The sequence below is a fragment of the Desmodus rotundus genome, chromosome 8, assembly GCF_022682495.2.
Source record: "Desmodus rotundus isolate HL8 chromosome 8, HLdesRot8A.1, whole genome shotgun sequence".
Taxonomy (NCBI): domain Eukaryota; kingdom Metazoa; phylum Chordata; class Mammalia; order Chiroptera; family Phyllostomidae; genus Desmodus; species Desmodus rotundus.
In genome coordinates this window covers 42,138,152-42,155,326 of record NC_071394.1, presented here as the reverse complement: position 1 = coordinate 42,155,326, position 17,175 = coordinate 42,138,152, and the positions used below count along the sequence as shown (strand labels likewise).

Sequence of the window (17,175 nt, the reverse complement as noted above, 5' to 3'; positions counted from 1 at the left end):
AGGAGATTTAGAGGTTGCAGTAGATGTGTGCCATCCCCTAAAATAATTCCTAAAAATTATCCTGAAAAATGATTCCCTTTTGCTGTAGTCCTTTGGTGGTATTATTATACAGTTATTAATACAAACTACTGCCCTTACACTGTAATAATTAGAACTCTATCTCATTGTTTCTTAGTTTCAGAACAGATTTTGTTGTTTGTGTTTATATTCAGCTAGTAAACAGCTCTATTTCTTCAGCAATTTAGGTTCCAAATTTTCTGTAGGTATCTGGCCCTTGGCTTGTTTCTGTCACTTCTGGCTTGACAGTCTGTTGTTGAAATTCAGTTTCTACAATCAGCAAACATTTGTTTGTTGGAAAATGTGGTTTTCCCCTCCAAATGCCTAAATGTGTTGTGTTTAAAACTTTGGTCCCTTTTATGCTTCCCGGGTTCTGTGTAGACCTAACTTTACGTGGATAGATTCATGTTCATAAACACGAGGGTGGTGTTCTGGTTCCTACAGTTTGCAGCGGGTTTGGAAAGCAAGTGCATTGTTTTTAGTAATAAAAACCTTTTACTGTATTCGCGTTATGCTGTCCAATCTCTGCAGGTGCTGAAGAGAAAATTTTGGAAGAGTTTAAAGAAACACACAATGCAGACTCTCCAGATTTTCAGCTCCAGGCAATGATCCAGGCTGCTGGCAAGCTAGTGCTGATTGACAAGCTGCTGCCAAAACTGAAGGCTGGTGGCCACAGGGTGCTTATCTTTTCCCAGATGGTGCGCTGCTTGGACATACTGGAAGACTACCTCATTCAAAGACGGTGAGGCCGTGGTGCCATAAGAATAAAAAGGACATGAAAAAGTGACCTTTCTCGGGGCACTAAGTTGCTCACCTTGGAGTGATATTTAAGATAAAGGGGACAGAGTGGGGGGAATGTGTCACATCTCTTTTTAAAAAAGTACAGGTGTATATACAACAGTTACTCGGTGTAACGACGGCGATAGGTCTGCATAATTTTGTGGGCAATTTTATTTCCCATTTCTTTCATTTGACAAAGGGAAAATAGTTCTTACCTAAAATTGAAATTATTATTTTACTGTTGGAGACGCCAGCTATTTTTAGAGTTTAGATGTTTCACTGGAGAGAAATTAAAATGAAATCTAGTTTTGGGGCATTCAACCAATTGTATGAAAAACAGCAAAACCCATTTGCTCTGAAATTATTTCTGATACATAATATTATTTTGTTAATATATACCCCAAATTGTATTACTGTCTTTAAGAAAAAAGAAAGGAACAGGTATATTGTAGCTATTTGTCCGGCCTCCTTGTTAATACTGACATTTTCCAGGTACCCATACGAAAGGATCGATGGCCGAGTAAGAGGCAACCTCCGCCAGGCAGCTATTGACCGATTCTCCAAACCTGATTCTGATAGGTTTGTTTTCCTCCTGTGTACACGGGCAGGAGGCTTAGGCATTAATCTTACTGCTGCTGATACCTGCATCATCTTTGATTCTGACTGGAATCCCCAAAATGATCTCCAGGTAAACTTGCAAGAAAATCTTCCGGGTGCCTTTTTTTTTTTTTTTTTTTTAAGTCATTCTACTATGACGGAGGATCCCTGTCAAATCAATAAATTAAAGTCATGTAGTCACTCAGGCGGTGTCCCATGATCAGGGCAAATGAACCAGCTAGTAATCAATTTATTAATAATGTAAAAGTAATTTCTTCATATGTTAATCCCCTTCTCCACCGCACCTCTGTTCATTGGAACAGATGCTCTTAGGAGTGACAATTGAGTCTTTCTCCTTCGGTAGCTATTCATTTCCCTTTTCTTCCAGGCTCAGGCAAGATGTCATAGAATAGGACAGAGCAAATCTGTGAAAATCTACAGGCTGATTACAAGAAATTCTTACGAAAGGGAGATGTTCGACAAGGCGAGCTTGAAGCTCGGTCTCGACAAAGCTGTGCTGCAGTCCATGAGTGGAAGGGAAAACGCGACCAACGGGGTAAAGCCACGCTTGCCCAGCCCGTTCACTTATTCCAGCTCCTTACTTGACTTAGCTACGAGTGAGAAATCCTCCAGCATCAGATTCTTTTTCAACATCAATATTTCAACCTCCTATTTCCTTTGTTAGAATTTAGGTTTACTCTCTTTGAGAAAAAAAATTGTTTAGTCTAAAAACATTTGAATTCTAAATTATTTTAAATATTTCTCTAAAACAGGTACAACAGCTTTCCAAGAAAGAAATAGAGGATCTTCTGCGAAAAGGGGCCTATGGTGCACTCATGGATGAGGAGGATGAAGGGTCTAAATTCTGTGAAGAAGATATTGATCAGATTCTCCTACGGCGAACCCACACCATCACCATTGAGTCTGAGGGGAAGGGTTCCACGTTTGCCAAGGTGGGAATCAATTTGAAGAGATGCAGGTTGTCCGTAGAAGTTTAATTCATATACAGCACCTTGTAAACTGCTCACGGAATGTACACATAACATGTGCTTTCTATTCCAAATTGAGAAATTAATTACTAACTCCCTGTGGAGCAACTAATGCATAAGACATTCTTTGTGTTTTGGGTTGTGTTCTATTTATATGGCTCTGGTGGTCACTCTCACCTTGTCCTCCTGTCTGCTTCCTGGCTCCCCAGGCTAATCCTTTGCCTGTGTCCTTGATTCCATCCTCTTCGTGTCTTGAGATCCTGGTTTCTGACCTAGCCTGTAAGGACAATTAAGTCACTTCTATCTACTTTGCCCTCCAGCTTCAATCACAAAACCCTTCTTCTGTCTCCGTGGACTCCCTTCCTACTTACTTTCAATTCCCAGCTTGCAGCCCTCCTCCACCCCGTCATCAGAGCAGCTCTGGCAAAGGTCACTACAGCGTGCCACTCCACCGAGAGCCCTTTCTGAGGCTTCAGCTGCATATTGGTCCACCCATCCACACCCAGGCCCAACTGCCACTTTTAACAGCTTTATTGATACGTAATTTACTTACCATATATTCAACTGACCTACAAGTACAATTCAGTGCTTTTACCATATTTACAGACTTGTGCAACTGTTACCACATCTAAGTTTAGAACATTTCCATCACCCCAAATGATCCTCATGCCCATTAACAGTCAGGTCCATCCATCCCATTTTACCCCTCCCGTTCCCCCCGCCCCCAAGTCCTTGGCAACCACTAATCTACTTTCTGTCTCTATAGATTTGCCTACTCTGGACATTTCATATACATGGAATTGTAGAACATGTGGTCTTTTGTGTCTGGCTTCACTCACTTAGCATAATGTTTTTGAGGTTCGTCCACACTGTAGCATGAATCAGTGCTTCCTTCCTTTGTATTGTGGAGTCATGTTCCATGATCTGTCTGTGCCTCATTTACCAGCTGATGCTGGACCTTGGGGCTGTTTATTCATTCACTAGTTGTTACTGATATTTTCGGTTATTATGAATAATGTTGTTACGAGCTTTTGCATACAAGTTTTTGTGTGGACAAATGTTTTCATTTCTCTTGCATATGTGCCAGGAATGGAATTGCTGGGTCATGTGTTCACTCCATGTTTAACCCTGGAAGAACTGTCAGGCTGTTTTCTCAAGTGAAGGTAGCACTTGGTTTCACACTGACAGTGTTTTTAGGGTTCCAGTTTCTCCACATCCTAGCAGCACTTTCTGTCGTCTAGCTTGTTGATTGCAGTCATAGCAGCGATTGTGAAGTGAGAGCCCGCGAGGGTTGGGTCTGCGTGTCCGTGGTGCTGTGGGACATCTGTCCTCTGCTCGTGGCCCCTGTGTATCTATCATCTTTGGAGAGATGTCTATCCTAGTTCGTGGTTCACCTTTTGAGTTATTTATCTTTTTATTATCGAAGTTTAAGAATTCTTTATCTATTCTGGATAGAAGTTCCTCATCAGATAATACAATTTGCAATATTTTCCTCTAGTTTTTTTTTTAAAGGTGTTTACTACAGTAGCCAGTTTACTCCCCTTTTTCTTTTACTGTTTGTGCTTTTATTGCATTTTCTAACCTAAAGTTATAAAGATTTATTTTCGCCTCAGAGTTTTACAGTTTTCCCTCTTACATTCAGATCTGTAACCCTTTCGAGTGAGTTTGCATGTATGGTGATGTTGTAAGACAGCATCCAGCTCCCTTCTTTTGCATGTGGACACCTGGTTATCCCAGCTGCTGCCCCTCCTGGCTCTGCAACCAACACCTCCTCCGTCACGTCTTTCTGCCTCTTTTCAGTGTGTGCAAAAACAAACCCATCACCTGTCCTTGCACCCTCTGTGTGCCCGTGTGTACACACACACCAGTTTGTTCACCTGGTAGCACCACTCAGATGCCAAAGTTGGATGCTGTGGGTTTTCCTGGCTTCTTCCTTTTTCATGCTTCACATTTACCTAGGTTTTCACTCCTTCAGGCTAACCTTTTAAAGAATATCTTTATCCATTTCTGCTAGAGCTGTTTTCAGTCTTCACTATTTCTTTCCTCAACTACAGTAGCCTATTCTACACCATTCTCCCCCCCATGCTCCAAGACACTGGTGCCTTTGGTTATGACGGTGTCCATCATGATATTCCCTATTTCAAAGAGATCGCTGCTTCCCCAGGATAGAGCTCAGACTCCCTTAACAGGACTGGTTTGATCTTTGGCTACTCTTCCTGATTACTGTCATTCCTGGTCACATGACAGATTGCCTTTCTTCTCTGTGCCTTTGCACATGCTTCCCTGTTCTTTGAGCTTTTAATAATCTGATCCAGGCATTATTTTCTGGAGAGCCTGTCTCTTTCCAGCAATGCCTTCCATGTACACCTCCCCCCCGCCCCCCCGCCCCGCCCCTGCGCCGAACTGATTAGGGCCCTTCTCTGTATATTAGTTGCACCTGTACATACCTTTGTTACCTATTATTTATTGCGCTGCATGATCATCTTTTGTTTCCTGATCTGCCTCGACCCCTGGCCAATGAGGTACTCGAGGGATGGTCTCCATCCTAATGCCGTCAACAGCATCATCTGGCACACAGTGGAAGAATTCATACATGTTTGCGTGCATGAATAAATGAAAGCTGTTTCTTTGCATTTTACCTCTGGAAAAAGCATCCCAAAGTAACGCATATTTTCCTTCTTTTTAGGCCAGTTTTGTCGCATCTGGAAATAGGACAGATATTTCCCTGGATGATCCAAATTTCTGGCAAAAGTGGGCTAAGAAGGCTGAATTGGATATTGATGCCTTAAATGGGAGGGTGAGTGAGAGGTTCCATTCAAACCCTCTCTAATCTAAGAACCCAAGGTTGCTTTTATGGAAGTTACAAATGTATCTGCTATCTATTGTAGAACAACCTGGTTATTGACACTCCAAGAGTGAGGAAGCAAACCAGGCTGTACAGTGCAGTGAAAGAGGATGAGCTGATGGAATTTTCCGACTTGGAAAGTGACTCTGAGGAGAAGCCCTGCACAAAGCCCCGGCGGCCCCAGGACAGGTCCCAGGGCTATGCAAGGAGTGAGTGCTTTCGAGTGGAGAAGAACCTGCTTGTCTATGGGTAAGTTGGGTTCATGAGAAACAGAGTTTTATTTTAGAAATAGTCAGAACTCCAGCTGGCATAGAGAAACAAGGTTTGTGTCTGGACTTCTGTCCGTGCCCAGAGTCAAGCGAACTGCGCAGCAAGTCTGATGGAGCCGGGCGGTGTGGGTGAAGGGCTCAGAGGTGTTCTCATTCCCACAGACTTGAAGGGGCACGAGCTTGTCCCTTAGGGAATTATGTTGGATCCAAATTTGTTGATTATTAGTAACTGAGAACAAAGTCTCAAAATTACAAAATCTTTTCTACTTTACCATCACATAAAATTTACTGTAGTTATCTTTTAATATCTTCCTGTTATAAAACTTCGTGAAAGGCATTTATGTCACTTCTAAAGCTCTTCCAATGGATGGTCATTTTTAGTCTCTGACTGTGTCACCTCTGAACCTCTGCGGCACCAGACACAGTGCTTTTGGAGGGCAAGGCGCCCTGCAAATACCTGAATCTGTAAATGAGAGGCCTCTAGCATATTGTGGGACTGTAGGCAAACTCCATTCAAATGAAAAACTGCCACCCAAACAGTATTTCTATAGATCTGGTGATACCCTGTCTTTGGTTATTTTCCCAGTGGATCATCATTAGTTTCAGAATAAACACAGACATTTTGTTTAATACAACATACAGGGTCTGACCTGGCCTTTGTCTGTGTTGTCGGCTCTTTCCATGGACAGTCCAAACTTCTGTTAGGACAGACCTCTTCATCTCCCTCCATGTGCCACACTCCGTCTCATCGTTCACTTTCCTCAGCCCTTTCCTGCTGCCTACGGCCAACCCCCTACTCCGCCCCCCACCCTCTAGGCTTGACCTGCCCTACCTCTCCTGTCCTAGATGTCAGGGCAGGAATTCCCTCAACACCCGGCACCAGAAAGTCTGGTCTGCACTTTCCATCACACTCGGGTGTTGTTTTATGGCTTCAAGTACTTGGTGTCTCCTGCTAGAGACCCAGTTCGTGGCTCCTTGAGGACTGGGGCTCTTTCTTTGTGTCCTCCAGGCAAAACGCGGTGCCAGCAGACACAGTGAGTGCTGAATCAGTAACTGTTTGTAGAATTGAATGGAGTTCAGCTGAGGTGTGTTCTGTGTCTGGTAGCTGCGTGTCCCCTCTACTGTTGCCTGTGCAAGCTGGACAGCCTTTCCTGTCTGTCCCCACATGGTGTAGAGACTCTCCCCACAAAGCCCTTTGCTGCGTGCCCCTGCTTCCATGTTTCAACCTAATGTTCAAGGTTGAGAATTTTGCTGGTAAAACTTCAGAAAAAGCACATATTAATAGCTGTCGAAGCTAAAAAGTATGCTCAGGGCATACTGTATTTCAGTGGAGCCCTTCCCTTCTCCCAAGGCCTCACTATGTGCCGAACCCCTGCTATGTGCTGGACGCTGTGCTAGGGTACTCTCAGACACCAGGAACACAACTGTGAGCGGGACAGTTGCGGCCCTACCTCAAGGCAGGCAGGCGAACAGTAGAAGAGCAATAAACTGTGATAACGCCTTGGCAGGGAAGCCCTGTGCAAATGAAGCACAGAAGCATGTCTCCTCTCCTTTAAGACACGGCTCAAGTGTTTTCTCTCTCTACCTCTGGGGCTCAGGGGAATAAAAGAAGGAATCCCACAGAAAGTGATGTGGGTAGTCTTGACTTGATAGGCATCACGAACAAGCAGGGTAAGAGGGAGTGTTGGGTGTTGGTCAGGGGGAAGGGAGTTTCCAGTAGAGAGGGCAGTATGTCCACAGGCCTACAGGTGAGGGCCAACCTTGCGAGTTGAGGACTGAGAGAGGTTCACAGAAACCAGAGAAGACCAGGCCAGTGCAAAAGGCAGGGCATCCTGGGGTGTGCACTGTGCTTCTCCGCCAAGATTCCCTAGCAGCCGGGAGCAGGTCTCGGTCAGGGAGAGGGCAGCGAGGGACTCGTTCCTATGCCGAGACTGCCCTGGGGGCTCGGTCAGCGGTACCCCGGGGGAGACACGGCTTGGCATCTGCCTGTCTGTTGTCTCCCTGACTCCACAGCACCCAGGTGAAAGAGCACTGCACTGTGTTAAACCACCATTGTATCCTGATGTAGGCGGGTCAGGTTCCGCAGTGTGCAGTGTGGTTGTAGCCACCGTGTCTTCTCCCACCCATTTCACACGAGGACCCGAGAGTGGGCGAACATTTTTCCTGTGCGCGCTCTTGTACTTGGAGATAGCAGTCCTGTTTCAAAAGGAAACTTGAACCTGTTCACGGTCTTAGTAATTATCGTGGCATCCCTTTGAGGTGGGCTGATGCAACTGTACTCCTCAGCACTGCATCCTTGACTCGGGGGCTGTCACCCCCATCTTGAGTCCCCGTTCACTTCAAATGGTTGGTCAGCTTCGAAGCATACAAACCGTGACAGTGGAGCAAAGCATAGCCCATCCAGGCTTGCTTTCCTGTCCTCATCGTTGCTGCCGGGGTGAATCGGAGTGGGAGAGCCTGTGGCAGCCCGTAGGTGGGGTTCTGGCAAGAACCCCGTCCTGCGCAGAGCAGCAGTGCCCCACAGCCCAGGCTGGGCTCGGTGTCTTTGACTCTTGGCCTTGGGCTGCTTTCCCTTCACCTGACACAAAATATTGCTAAGGTTTTTTGGTTTGGTTTGGTTTTGTGGTCGGTTTTTAGCAAAAGAAATAACCACATTTAATATTTTCATGTGTATGGGAACCCATACACATGAGCATCAGAGGCCCCACAGGCAGGACCCAAGATTTTCTGACACCAGTACCTGACTGTGAAAATAAGCCCCAGGTCTCAACCGAAAGGCATCCTGTGCATGCTGAATACTTGCTTTGCAGCTGGGGACGGTGGACGGACATCCTTTCCCATGGACGCTACAAACGTCAGCTCACTGAGCACGATGTGGAGACCATCTGCAGAACAATCCTCGTGTACTGTCTCAACCACTACAAGGGGGACGAGAACATCAAAAGCTTCATCTGGGATCTGATCACACCCACTGCTGACGGCCAGACGCGCGCCTTGGTCAATCATTCTGGTAGGTCTTCTCTGTGCTGCGGGGCCACCAAAGGCTACCAGGGGCCCTAGCGACGCAATCTAGCCTGCATATTTCCCTCCTCCCGTGTCAGTATCTGGCTCTGACACTGGGATTGTAGAAAGCTTCTGTCCCTGTTAAGGTAGTAGTAATTATTATTATCATTACGGTTCTAGGTTTATCAGCCCCAGTGCCACGGGGAAGGAAAGGAAAGAAGGTGAAAGCCCAGAGCGCACACCCGGTGGTGCAGGACGCCGACTGGCTGGCGGGCTGCAACCCCGACACTCTGTTCCAGGAGGACAGCTACAGGAAGCACCTGAAGCACCACTGCAACAAGTAGGTCTTCAAGGGGATGCGGAGAGCTTGTTTCGTTCTTACGCGAGTGTGTGTGTGTGTACATACATATATATGTATATATGTAAAGACTATTAAGTTGGAGTTATTGTCTTTGCACGGCCTTACTGTTTTTTTCCAAACATGACCCCAAGTCATATGAGAGCATACCTTCACATGACTGATTTTTTTAATCATGGTAAATATATGTAACAAAATTTTTAAGTTTTACCATTTTCGCCATTTCTAAGGGTACAATTCATTGACATTAATTATATTCAAAATACTGTGTACCCACCACCACTATCTATACCCAAAACTTTACCATCGACTGCAGTACAAATGCCATATCGTTAAACAATAACTCCCCTCCCCTCCTCCACGCCCCCAAGCCCCTGGCAACCACCATTATCTATGGATTTGCCTATTCTAGGTGCCTCATAAGTGGAATCGTGCAGTATTTGTCTTGCTGTGTCTGGCTTATTTCACTTAGTGTGATATTTTCAGAGTTGATCCATGTTGTCACTAGTGCCTGAATTTTTTCCTTTGTATGGCTGAATGATATTCCATTGTGTGGATAGACCACATCTTGTTTATCTGTCAGTGGGCACTTGGGTTGATGGACACCTTTTGGCCATTGTGAAGAGTGCTGCTGTGATGCTATATATAACTAAGGTTTTAATTTTATTTTTCAGTTACAGTTTACGTCCAGTATTATTTTGTGCTAGTTTCAGGTGTACCTGTGGATAATGAAGTTTTAACCCTTGTATGTGTAGGGAATTTAGGGAGTTATGGTTAGCTTTGTGTGACCCTACCTTCAACTGACTGCCTTCAGTGGGGGGACTGGGGAATTTTCATGTTATTTTTTGCTTAGTAATACCTCAGTTATTGGGTCTTTTTTTTTTTGCTTATAAGCTTAGAATGATACTCTTTTATTTTTAGAATTTGATTATATTAAATAGTTAGATAATTATTCAATTGAATAATATTGAATCGAAATTTATTCATGGCTTGGAGCTCTGCTGTCTGCATCTAAACTACTGTCTACACACACTGATTTTTCCCTTACTCTGAGCGTGCGTTACTCAGTACCAGTAGTACCGGCCCCACTGCTGCCGAACAGTGTTTCTGCCTCCTGGCTCTGGGCAAGCTCCTCCGCCTCTTTAAGACTCACTTTCCATGTGAGTCAAACAGGGCTCTGCAACAAGATCTCGGTTGGATGAGGCAGGATATAAATAAATGTATGTGTATCTCTCTTCTTAAAATTAGCAACCAGTGTCTGAGCCCGTAAACTGCAGTGTGCCAGGCCCTTCATATGGACTGTGTTCGAGTTGTCTGAGATACGTAGTGCGGTTCCGTCCTCATTTACCTGACAAGGACACTGAGACTTGGGTACTTAAGGTCCCTCAGCTAGTTAAGGGGCTGGGCCAGACTGGAGGCCCAGGCCAGACGAGGCGAGTGCCCTTGCTCTTGACCACCCCGCTCCCCTCAGGAGCCGGAGCCTGCCTCCTCCTCAGGGTCGTCTCAGTCCTCACATGAAGTAATTCCTGGAGAACACCTGCTACCCCTGGGTTGCCCTGACTAATGGTTCTCACTGCTATTAAATGAAAGTGTTTTGAGGGCCTACCTTTGATCACTATCTTTAGTTTTGACTGACAAATATTTTCCTTTTTGAGTCTTGAAAACCATTGCCTCACACCATTTCGGTGCCTCCGAAACTGTTGTGTCGTTACTGCTGCAGCGTGACGGTTCTCCCTAGAGCCCCACTGATGGCTGTTGGAGAACTTCGTTTCCTTGTGGTTTACATGGGCTTTGGGTCAACAGCCTTGTGGGTTCTGGATTCAAACTGTAAGTGAAGTGGTTGAGTGTGGGAGCAGTGGCTCTGGTCTCGGGCCCAGCGTGGCAGTGGTGGTTTTTAATTTCCCATCCTAATGTCGGTAACAGACTTCATAGGCTGCCCTCCCTGACTGGCTTGTGAGGTATAACTAGCATTCCTCTCATCTCTCCTTCTGCCTGGCCTCAAGCCTGGCAAAGCTTCCCATCTCCTCTCTGGGACGAGCAAGTAGTCCAGCCTTTAATTCACTCTCTGGGACTTCAGGAGCTCAAGTAAGGAAATGTTAGGACTGGTAAGGGAGAAGATGAGGTCCAAATCGAGACCCTCAATAGCTGGCCCACTCTCTTCAAAGTTTTAAGAGACAAAGACAGAGGACCTGCCTTGGGTTAAAGGAGACAAAGCAGACGGGACAGTTTAATGCCATGTGTGGTCCCAGACTGGGTGCTGGCCCAGAAAACGGTCACAAGTGAGACAGCCAGTGAAGTGTAAATGAGGTCTTCCCATCCTGTCCTGCTAACTTACCAGGTGTAAACTCCTCAGGTCAGAGGCCGCCTCGCCTCCTTGTCACCTCGTTGCCCTGCCAGTACCTACCATGTCTTCAGGATGGCACTGAGCTCGTCAGTTGAGTTGGTTTGAATTTTTCCCTCTGGAAAAAAGATGGCATTCAGTTAGTTCATAAAAGTCTCTACATAACTGAATTTTTTTCTGAAGTAGAAAATGTCTTCTCCCCAAAAAAGAAAGAGAAGCCGTTAGGATCACTGCCACGGTACCACGTTCTGGTGAATAAAAGAGAACCCAGCGCAAGGTGGAGGATATTTCCTCTGGAGCCTCCCTTTCTCAGCATCTTCTGTAAGTTGTTGGAAGAACCGGCCTGCACGTTCTCTAACCAGAGAAGACACAAGGTGCCAGGCACAGAAGCCTGTGCTATCACTCTGTTGCTGGTTTATTGTGGCACAGCCAATTTTTAATTTTATCAACAGAAAGAAATCAAAAGAAACGTTACCCGAAGTGATTGTCTCCTTTGGAGCGTGTTCAGGTAGTTACAGCTGCACGCTTTGCCCATCTAGATCCCATGCTTGCTAGGAGCAGATGCCTGGGGGGAAGGAAGGTGTGCCTGCCTGTTCCTGTATGATCAGGAGTAGTCTGTTTTGGTGAAGCTACTCCTTGGTGGCATTTGATATTTACAAGGACAGTCGCCATGTCCTGAGAGACAGTGTGAAGTGGTGGAGTCAGAGGCCTAATTCAGAGTGGTCCATGTTCAAGGTGACTCTATGACCTGGGCCATGCCACTTGACTTCTATTAGCCTCAATTTTTATGTTTGTAAAATGGAATTGTAAAAATGATAGCTTGCCCGTATCATCACAGCGTCATCGTGAAGATGAAATGAGCTAGTATATGTGAAACGCTGGTTTCAAAGTGTCTGTTGGGATTACCCAGCTGGGGAAAAGGAGGCAGTCAGTCTCAGTATCCGTCCTGACTGCATACCAGGCCTGTCCAGCAGGAGATGCCAGACTCGGAGTTGACATAAGCCTTTGGGATTTACCAGGTGGGCTTTATTGGAAGAATTAGGTTGCAAGGAAATTAAGGAAATCCAAGTGAGATTGAAATGTGTTTCCTAGAATTCCAAGGGTTTTTAAACATTGATTCCTTGAAAATGACTAAGAGTTTCAATGATTTTGGCATATTTTAGTCGCCTTTGTAATGTTTTAATATTTTTTTAAGATACAACTTAGGCTTCCAGGTAATACAAACTAGAAGGAATAAAAAGCGTTTCATGTCCTTAAGGGAGAAGAGTGGAGACCCACCCTCAGTCGCCATCTTCCTTTCTCAGAAGCTAAGTTCTGTAATCTGAAAAACCTGACAGTCCATATTGAGGGTTTATTGTAAGGTAGTAAAACCAGATTTTATATCGCATTTATTCCTACAACTTCTGATGTGCTTCCAAAAATGGTATTAAGGCAGCAGCTGAGGAAATTTTATGAGATAATGAAGCAGAACAGTTACTGAAAGCCATCTGCTCAGTTGTTTACAAACTTGCTTCAATACTTCAGAGGCAATGGTAGGGTACGTGTCTAAACTTCACAAGCTGCACTAGGTAGAACTAAATGAAGTGCGCCTGGGCTGGGCTGAGCTCGGTCCCTCTCTGTGCAGTGTGAGCGGTTGCCAGGCAGGCCTGTTGGAAGCCAGCAGAAAGCACCACACAGAGGTGATTATGTGCCACCATCTGTCACGCTTCAAGCCTACCATACAGCATGGCTAATCAGCCTTGGCAGGATGATGGATGAACAGCAGCAGCTGCCAAAAGCCACTGTTGGCAAACAGTCCTGAAGTTAAGAACTTTTTCCCCCTCTGTCTTCCTCTCCAGGGTCCTGCTGCGTGTCCGCATGCTGTACTACCTAAGACAAGAAGTTATAGGAGACCAGGCAGACAGGATCTTAGAGGGTGCTGACTCCAGGTTAGTGCGAGCTCACGCTGGTCCTCTGCCTGTGTGCAATAGTCTAGGCGGCCAGAAAACATCATGGGTCGTGTTCAGAACCTCCACAAGCCATCAGAAGCACACCTTCTTTTCCGCATCTCGAGTGCAGTGTTTGTTCTAGGAGCTTGGGGAAGTGATGATGATCAGGGAAAGCCTGTCTGTATATGTGTGTGTGCGCATAAAAAGAGGTGTGAACTAAATTACTGGTGGTCAGAGATGACCTTTAAAATGGGACTCTGGGTGAGAAAGTCCATTTCCGGTCATGGTGGGAAGCGACTGACTCATGCCCTTTCTTTTAACCTTTGCTCCTTCCTCTCCGTGATGCTCAGGTGCTTACTGTGGGAGTGGGGCACCTGAGCGCACGCACCCCGTTCATTACTTGGAATTCTTGTTTAGTGCTGGTATTTATTTTAAATGTTACGCGAACGGTTGTCTTTATAGTGAAGCTGATGTGTGGATACCTGAGCCTTTTCATGCCGAGGTGCCTGCAGATTGGTGGGATAAGGAAGCAGATAAGTCCCTCCTAATTGGAGTGTTCAAACACGGTAAGTGACATGTCCGTTTGACCACACCTTCACCGTGTGGCTTTGTCTTCATTTAGAGCTCTGCGTATTCTTTCCACACTCGTAATATTAACAAGGATGGTTCCAAAGGACTCTTGGCACCTACCATTTTCCTGCACTAAAAATCTAATAGGAACTGTAAATATCAGATGCTGTTTTTAAATGTTTGTTGAGTATTTGAGAAGAAACATTTCTTTCTTGGCTGTAAATAAAACCAAAACCATATTTGTTTTAATAATAGCCAAATTGTCCTATAGTTCTCCCTAAACTTTGCTCCAGCACGGCTCGCCTTGCTAACACTGCCAGCCCGTGTCAAAGTGGACGGTGGGCTTAACCTCTGCTATTAATCTGTACAAGTGCCTCCTGGGCTTTGTTCCAAGCAATATTTCACAAATGTCAGTGCTGAGAACTCGGCTCCCCTGAGTGGGATGCAGCCTTGTTAACTTTGAAAGGCTGGGGATGCAGAACTGGCATGATATATACAGTGAGCGATTCCTGATTATAATCCCAAGTCTCTGGAGGTTGCCGAGGTAGTCCCAGCAGCCCAGCCTGACTAAAGGGGAGAGTGATGGCTTATAAAACCTTTCATGATTATAGTTTGGCTTGCGGCTCTACAGCAGTTAGGAGCGGTGTGTGTAGTACACATCCTAATTGAATTGTGCTGTTCTGCCTGTGTACTGCAGCCGTGTTCTGTGAGCTCAGCCTAAAAATCATTTTCCCGCAGTGCACTGTTGGGATCTGCCATTTCCCATTTAGTCAACTTGGGCAGTCAAAACGCAAATTGCAGTTTGAAAACCATAGAGGGAACAGTGTCATCTTACTGACATGCATCATCCTCAACCTAACAAGACAGATTCGCTGGCCTGATGTAGACGGGGGTTTTCAGCCAGCGGTGGAAGTTTCTGCAGAAGTGAGGATGCTCACCAGGAGGATGGAGTGGACCTAGAGTACCTCTGCGGAGGTCGTAAAGGAACATGACAAAGCCTTTTAAATGTCAAGCAAAATTAAATCTTGGGGAAAAAGGGTCAGAAATCTTTCCAGGCATCTTGTAGTTATTCTGAACCTGTTTTTCCCTTAGTATTTGTGGCTATTCTGATAATATCCCTGGAATGTAACTTGGCCCCCCCAAGCCTGCCCTGGAATTGAGTGGTCCATAGAATGCTCTACTGAAACAAGGTTCTTTAAAATACAAACACAAATGATCCTCTTGGTTGAGAAACGAAGTTCATGTGTGTGGCAGTGCTGTGATTTTGTCAGTGACGGTCTTCCATTGTCCCTGTGTGTCCTCTGGGCTGGTGGGGATGGCATAGGCTATGAGAAGTACAATTCCATGCGAGCTGACCCCGCACTGTGCTTCCTGGAACGAGTTGGGATGCCTGATGCCAAGGCCATAGCTGCCGAGCAGAGAGGAACAGACATGCTAGCAGATGGTGGTGACGGGTAAGAAGGACATTTTAAAATTTTAATAAACTTTACATCAGTATTGCATCAGTTGGCAGCGTTCAGCTCTTACACCGCACTGCATGCTGCATTGTGCCTGATCCGAACTAAGTGACATTTACCGTATAGTCTGTCTGTGTCATAATGATTACTTAAACGTGATACATAGTATCTAAATAATCTGAAACTCTATCTTTTCCAAGTGGTGACAGCCCCACCCCCACCCCTGGTTCTCTCACAACCCCCGCCATCCATGGCTGCATGTTTTAAATACTGGCAGAATGGCTTTTAAAATTGAAGTCAGAATTAAAAGTTCATTAGGCAGTCCCCTTCAGTCTCTTCCTATCAGTATGACTTAAACATTTTTTAAAATTTTATATAGGGGAGAATTTGATAGAGAAGATGAAGATCCAGAATACAAACCAACCAGAACACCATTCAAGGATGAAATAGATGTAAGAACTCGAGTATATTGCCTTTTGCAGCACCAGTAAAATATTATGTGCCCATATAAGATTTGTTAAACTTTATAGATAATGGCCTTTATTTTAAAAAATAATGCAAAATGAAACCCCAAATTAAAACGATTTCGTTTCTTGCTTTGCTTTCAAGGAATTTGCCAATTCTCCTCCTGAAGATAAGGAAGAGTCCGTGGAAATGCGCACCACAGGTACGGCCCCTCAAAGCGCGTGGAGCCGGGCAGGTATGTGCTGCGCGGGCAGCGCCCCGGGGCACGGGCCTGTGGCTCTCAAAATGTTATTTCACCTACACTGACTGCTTTCTTCTGTGAATAGTTTTCATTCCTGCTTATGGTTGGTTTCTCATTTCATTGAATTTCTTTGATAAAATAACTTTTTTAGAATAAGGTAATGTATGTATTTATTTTATACCAGTTAGTGAAAACTTTTAAGCATCTTTAGAAATATATTTCTAAAAAACCCTGAAATAGATCTCTTGGGAGTTGGGCATTTGCCAAGTGTCTGAAATATTGCCAATTTATAGAGAATACTGATCTTTTGCCTAATGTGAAATCATTAGCTAACAATTATGTGATCTTTTGTATGCTCAACAAGATTATTACATTACAGTAGAACACTCTTACAAAGTAGTTCGTGATGTAAAGTATGTTTCTTGCTGTAAGATTGATAATAAAAAAGAAACGGTTTACAAGTTCCATACTAACAGTAGTCTTTATTTACATTTTCAAAATGAGGACACCGACGCCCTTTCCCACACTGTCATTTGAATGTTAACGAGTCATCTTACATTGATGGAAAACCTGTGTGTTGCGAGATTGCAGCTACACATTTCAAAAATACTGTTTTCGCTTCCCCAGGCAAGCACAGCGAGAATAATGCTGAGTTAGGCCAACTTTACTGGCCTAACACCTCAACCCTGACCACCCGTCTGCGCCGGCTCATTACTGCCTATCAGCGCAGCTATAAAAGGCAACAAATGAGGCAAGAGGCCCTAATGAAGACTGACCGGCGGAGACGGCGGCCTCGGGAGGAAGTGAGAGCACTGGAAGCAGAAAGGGAAGCTATAATATCTGAGAAGCGACAGAAGTGAGTTTTTTTCAGGGTTTTACTCAGCTCCTGATATGTTCCTCTCTGCTCTTTTTTGTCTTGAGACACAATGACCGTCAAAGCATTTGTCTTCTCACCCCCAAAATAAGTTTAGGGCAAAAGAGGAAAAGAAACAGTAAACTTGAAGCCTTTTCACTCAAGGACAACTCAAGCTAATGTCTTTTTTTCTAACAGGTGGACAAGACGAGAAGAGGCTGATTTTTACCGTGTGGTATCCACTTTTGGGGTTATTTTCGACCCCGTGAAACAGCAGTTTGACTGGAACCAATTTCGAGCCTTTGCCAGACTGGACAAAAAGTCCGATGAAAGTTTGGAGAAATACTTCAGTTGTTTTGTGGCCATGTGTAGGCGAGTGTGTCGAATGCCCACTAAGCCAGATGATGGTAGGTCCATTCAGC

General features: G+C 45.0%; 1 protein-coding gene across 5 annotated transcripts in view; it reads left to right on the top strand.

Moving 5' to 3' along the window:
* CHD7 (chromodomain helicase DNA binding protein 7) overlaps positions 1-17,175 on the top strand; it is a 197,158-nt gene that overhangs the window by 166,033 nt on the left and 13,950 nt on the right. For all 5 annotated transcript variants that reach the window (XM_024572022.3, XM_045181435.2, XM_045181436.2 and 2 more), the window contains exons 16-30: positions 589-799; positions 1,330-1,525; positions 1,823-1,990; positions 2,208-2,387; positions 5,110-5,220; positions 5,312-5,517; positions 8,348-8,547; positions 8,721-8,880; positions 13,078-13,167; positions 13,630-13,733; positions 15,062-15,191; positions 15,574-15,646; positions 15,804-15,861; positions 16,528-16,756; positions 16,952-17,160. In XM_024572022.3, coding sequence (XP_024427790.2) covers positions 589-799; positions 1,330-1,525; positions 1,823-1,990; positions 2,208-2,387; positions 5,110-5,220; positions 5,312-5,517; positions 8,348-8,547; positions 8,721-8,880; positions 13,078-13,167; positions 13,630-13,733; positions 15,062-15,191; positions 15,574-15,646; positions 15,804-15,861; positions 16,528-16,756; positions 16,952-17,160 — 2,325 coding nt within the window. The remainder of the gene's footprint in view (positions 1-588; positions 800-1,329; positions 1,526-1,822; positions 1,991-2,207; positions 2,388-5,109; positions 5,221-5,311; positions 5,518-8,347; positions 8,548-8,720; positions 8,881-13,077; positions 13,168-13,629; positions 13,734-15,061; positions 15,192-15,573; positions 15,647-15,803; positions 15,862-16,527; positions 16,757-16,951; positions 17,161-17,175) is intronic.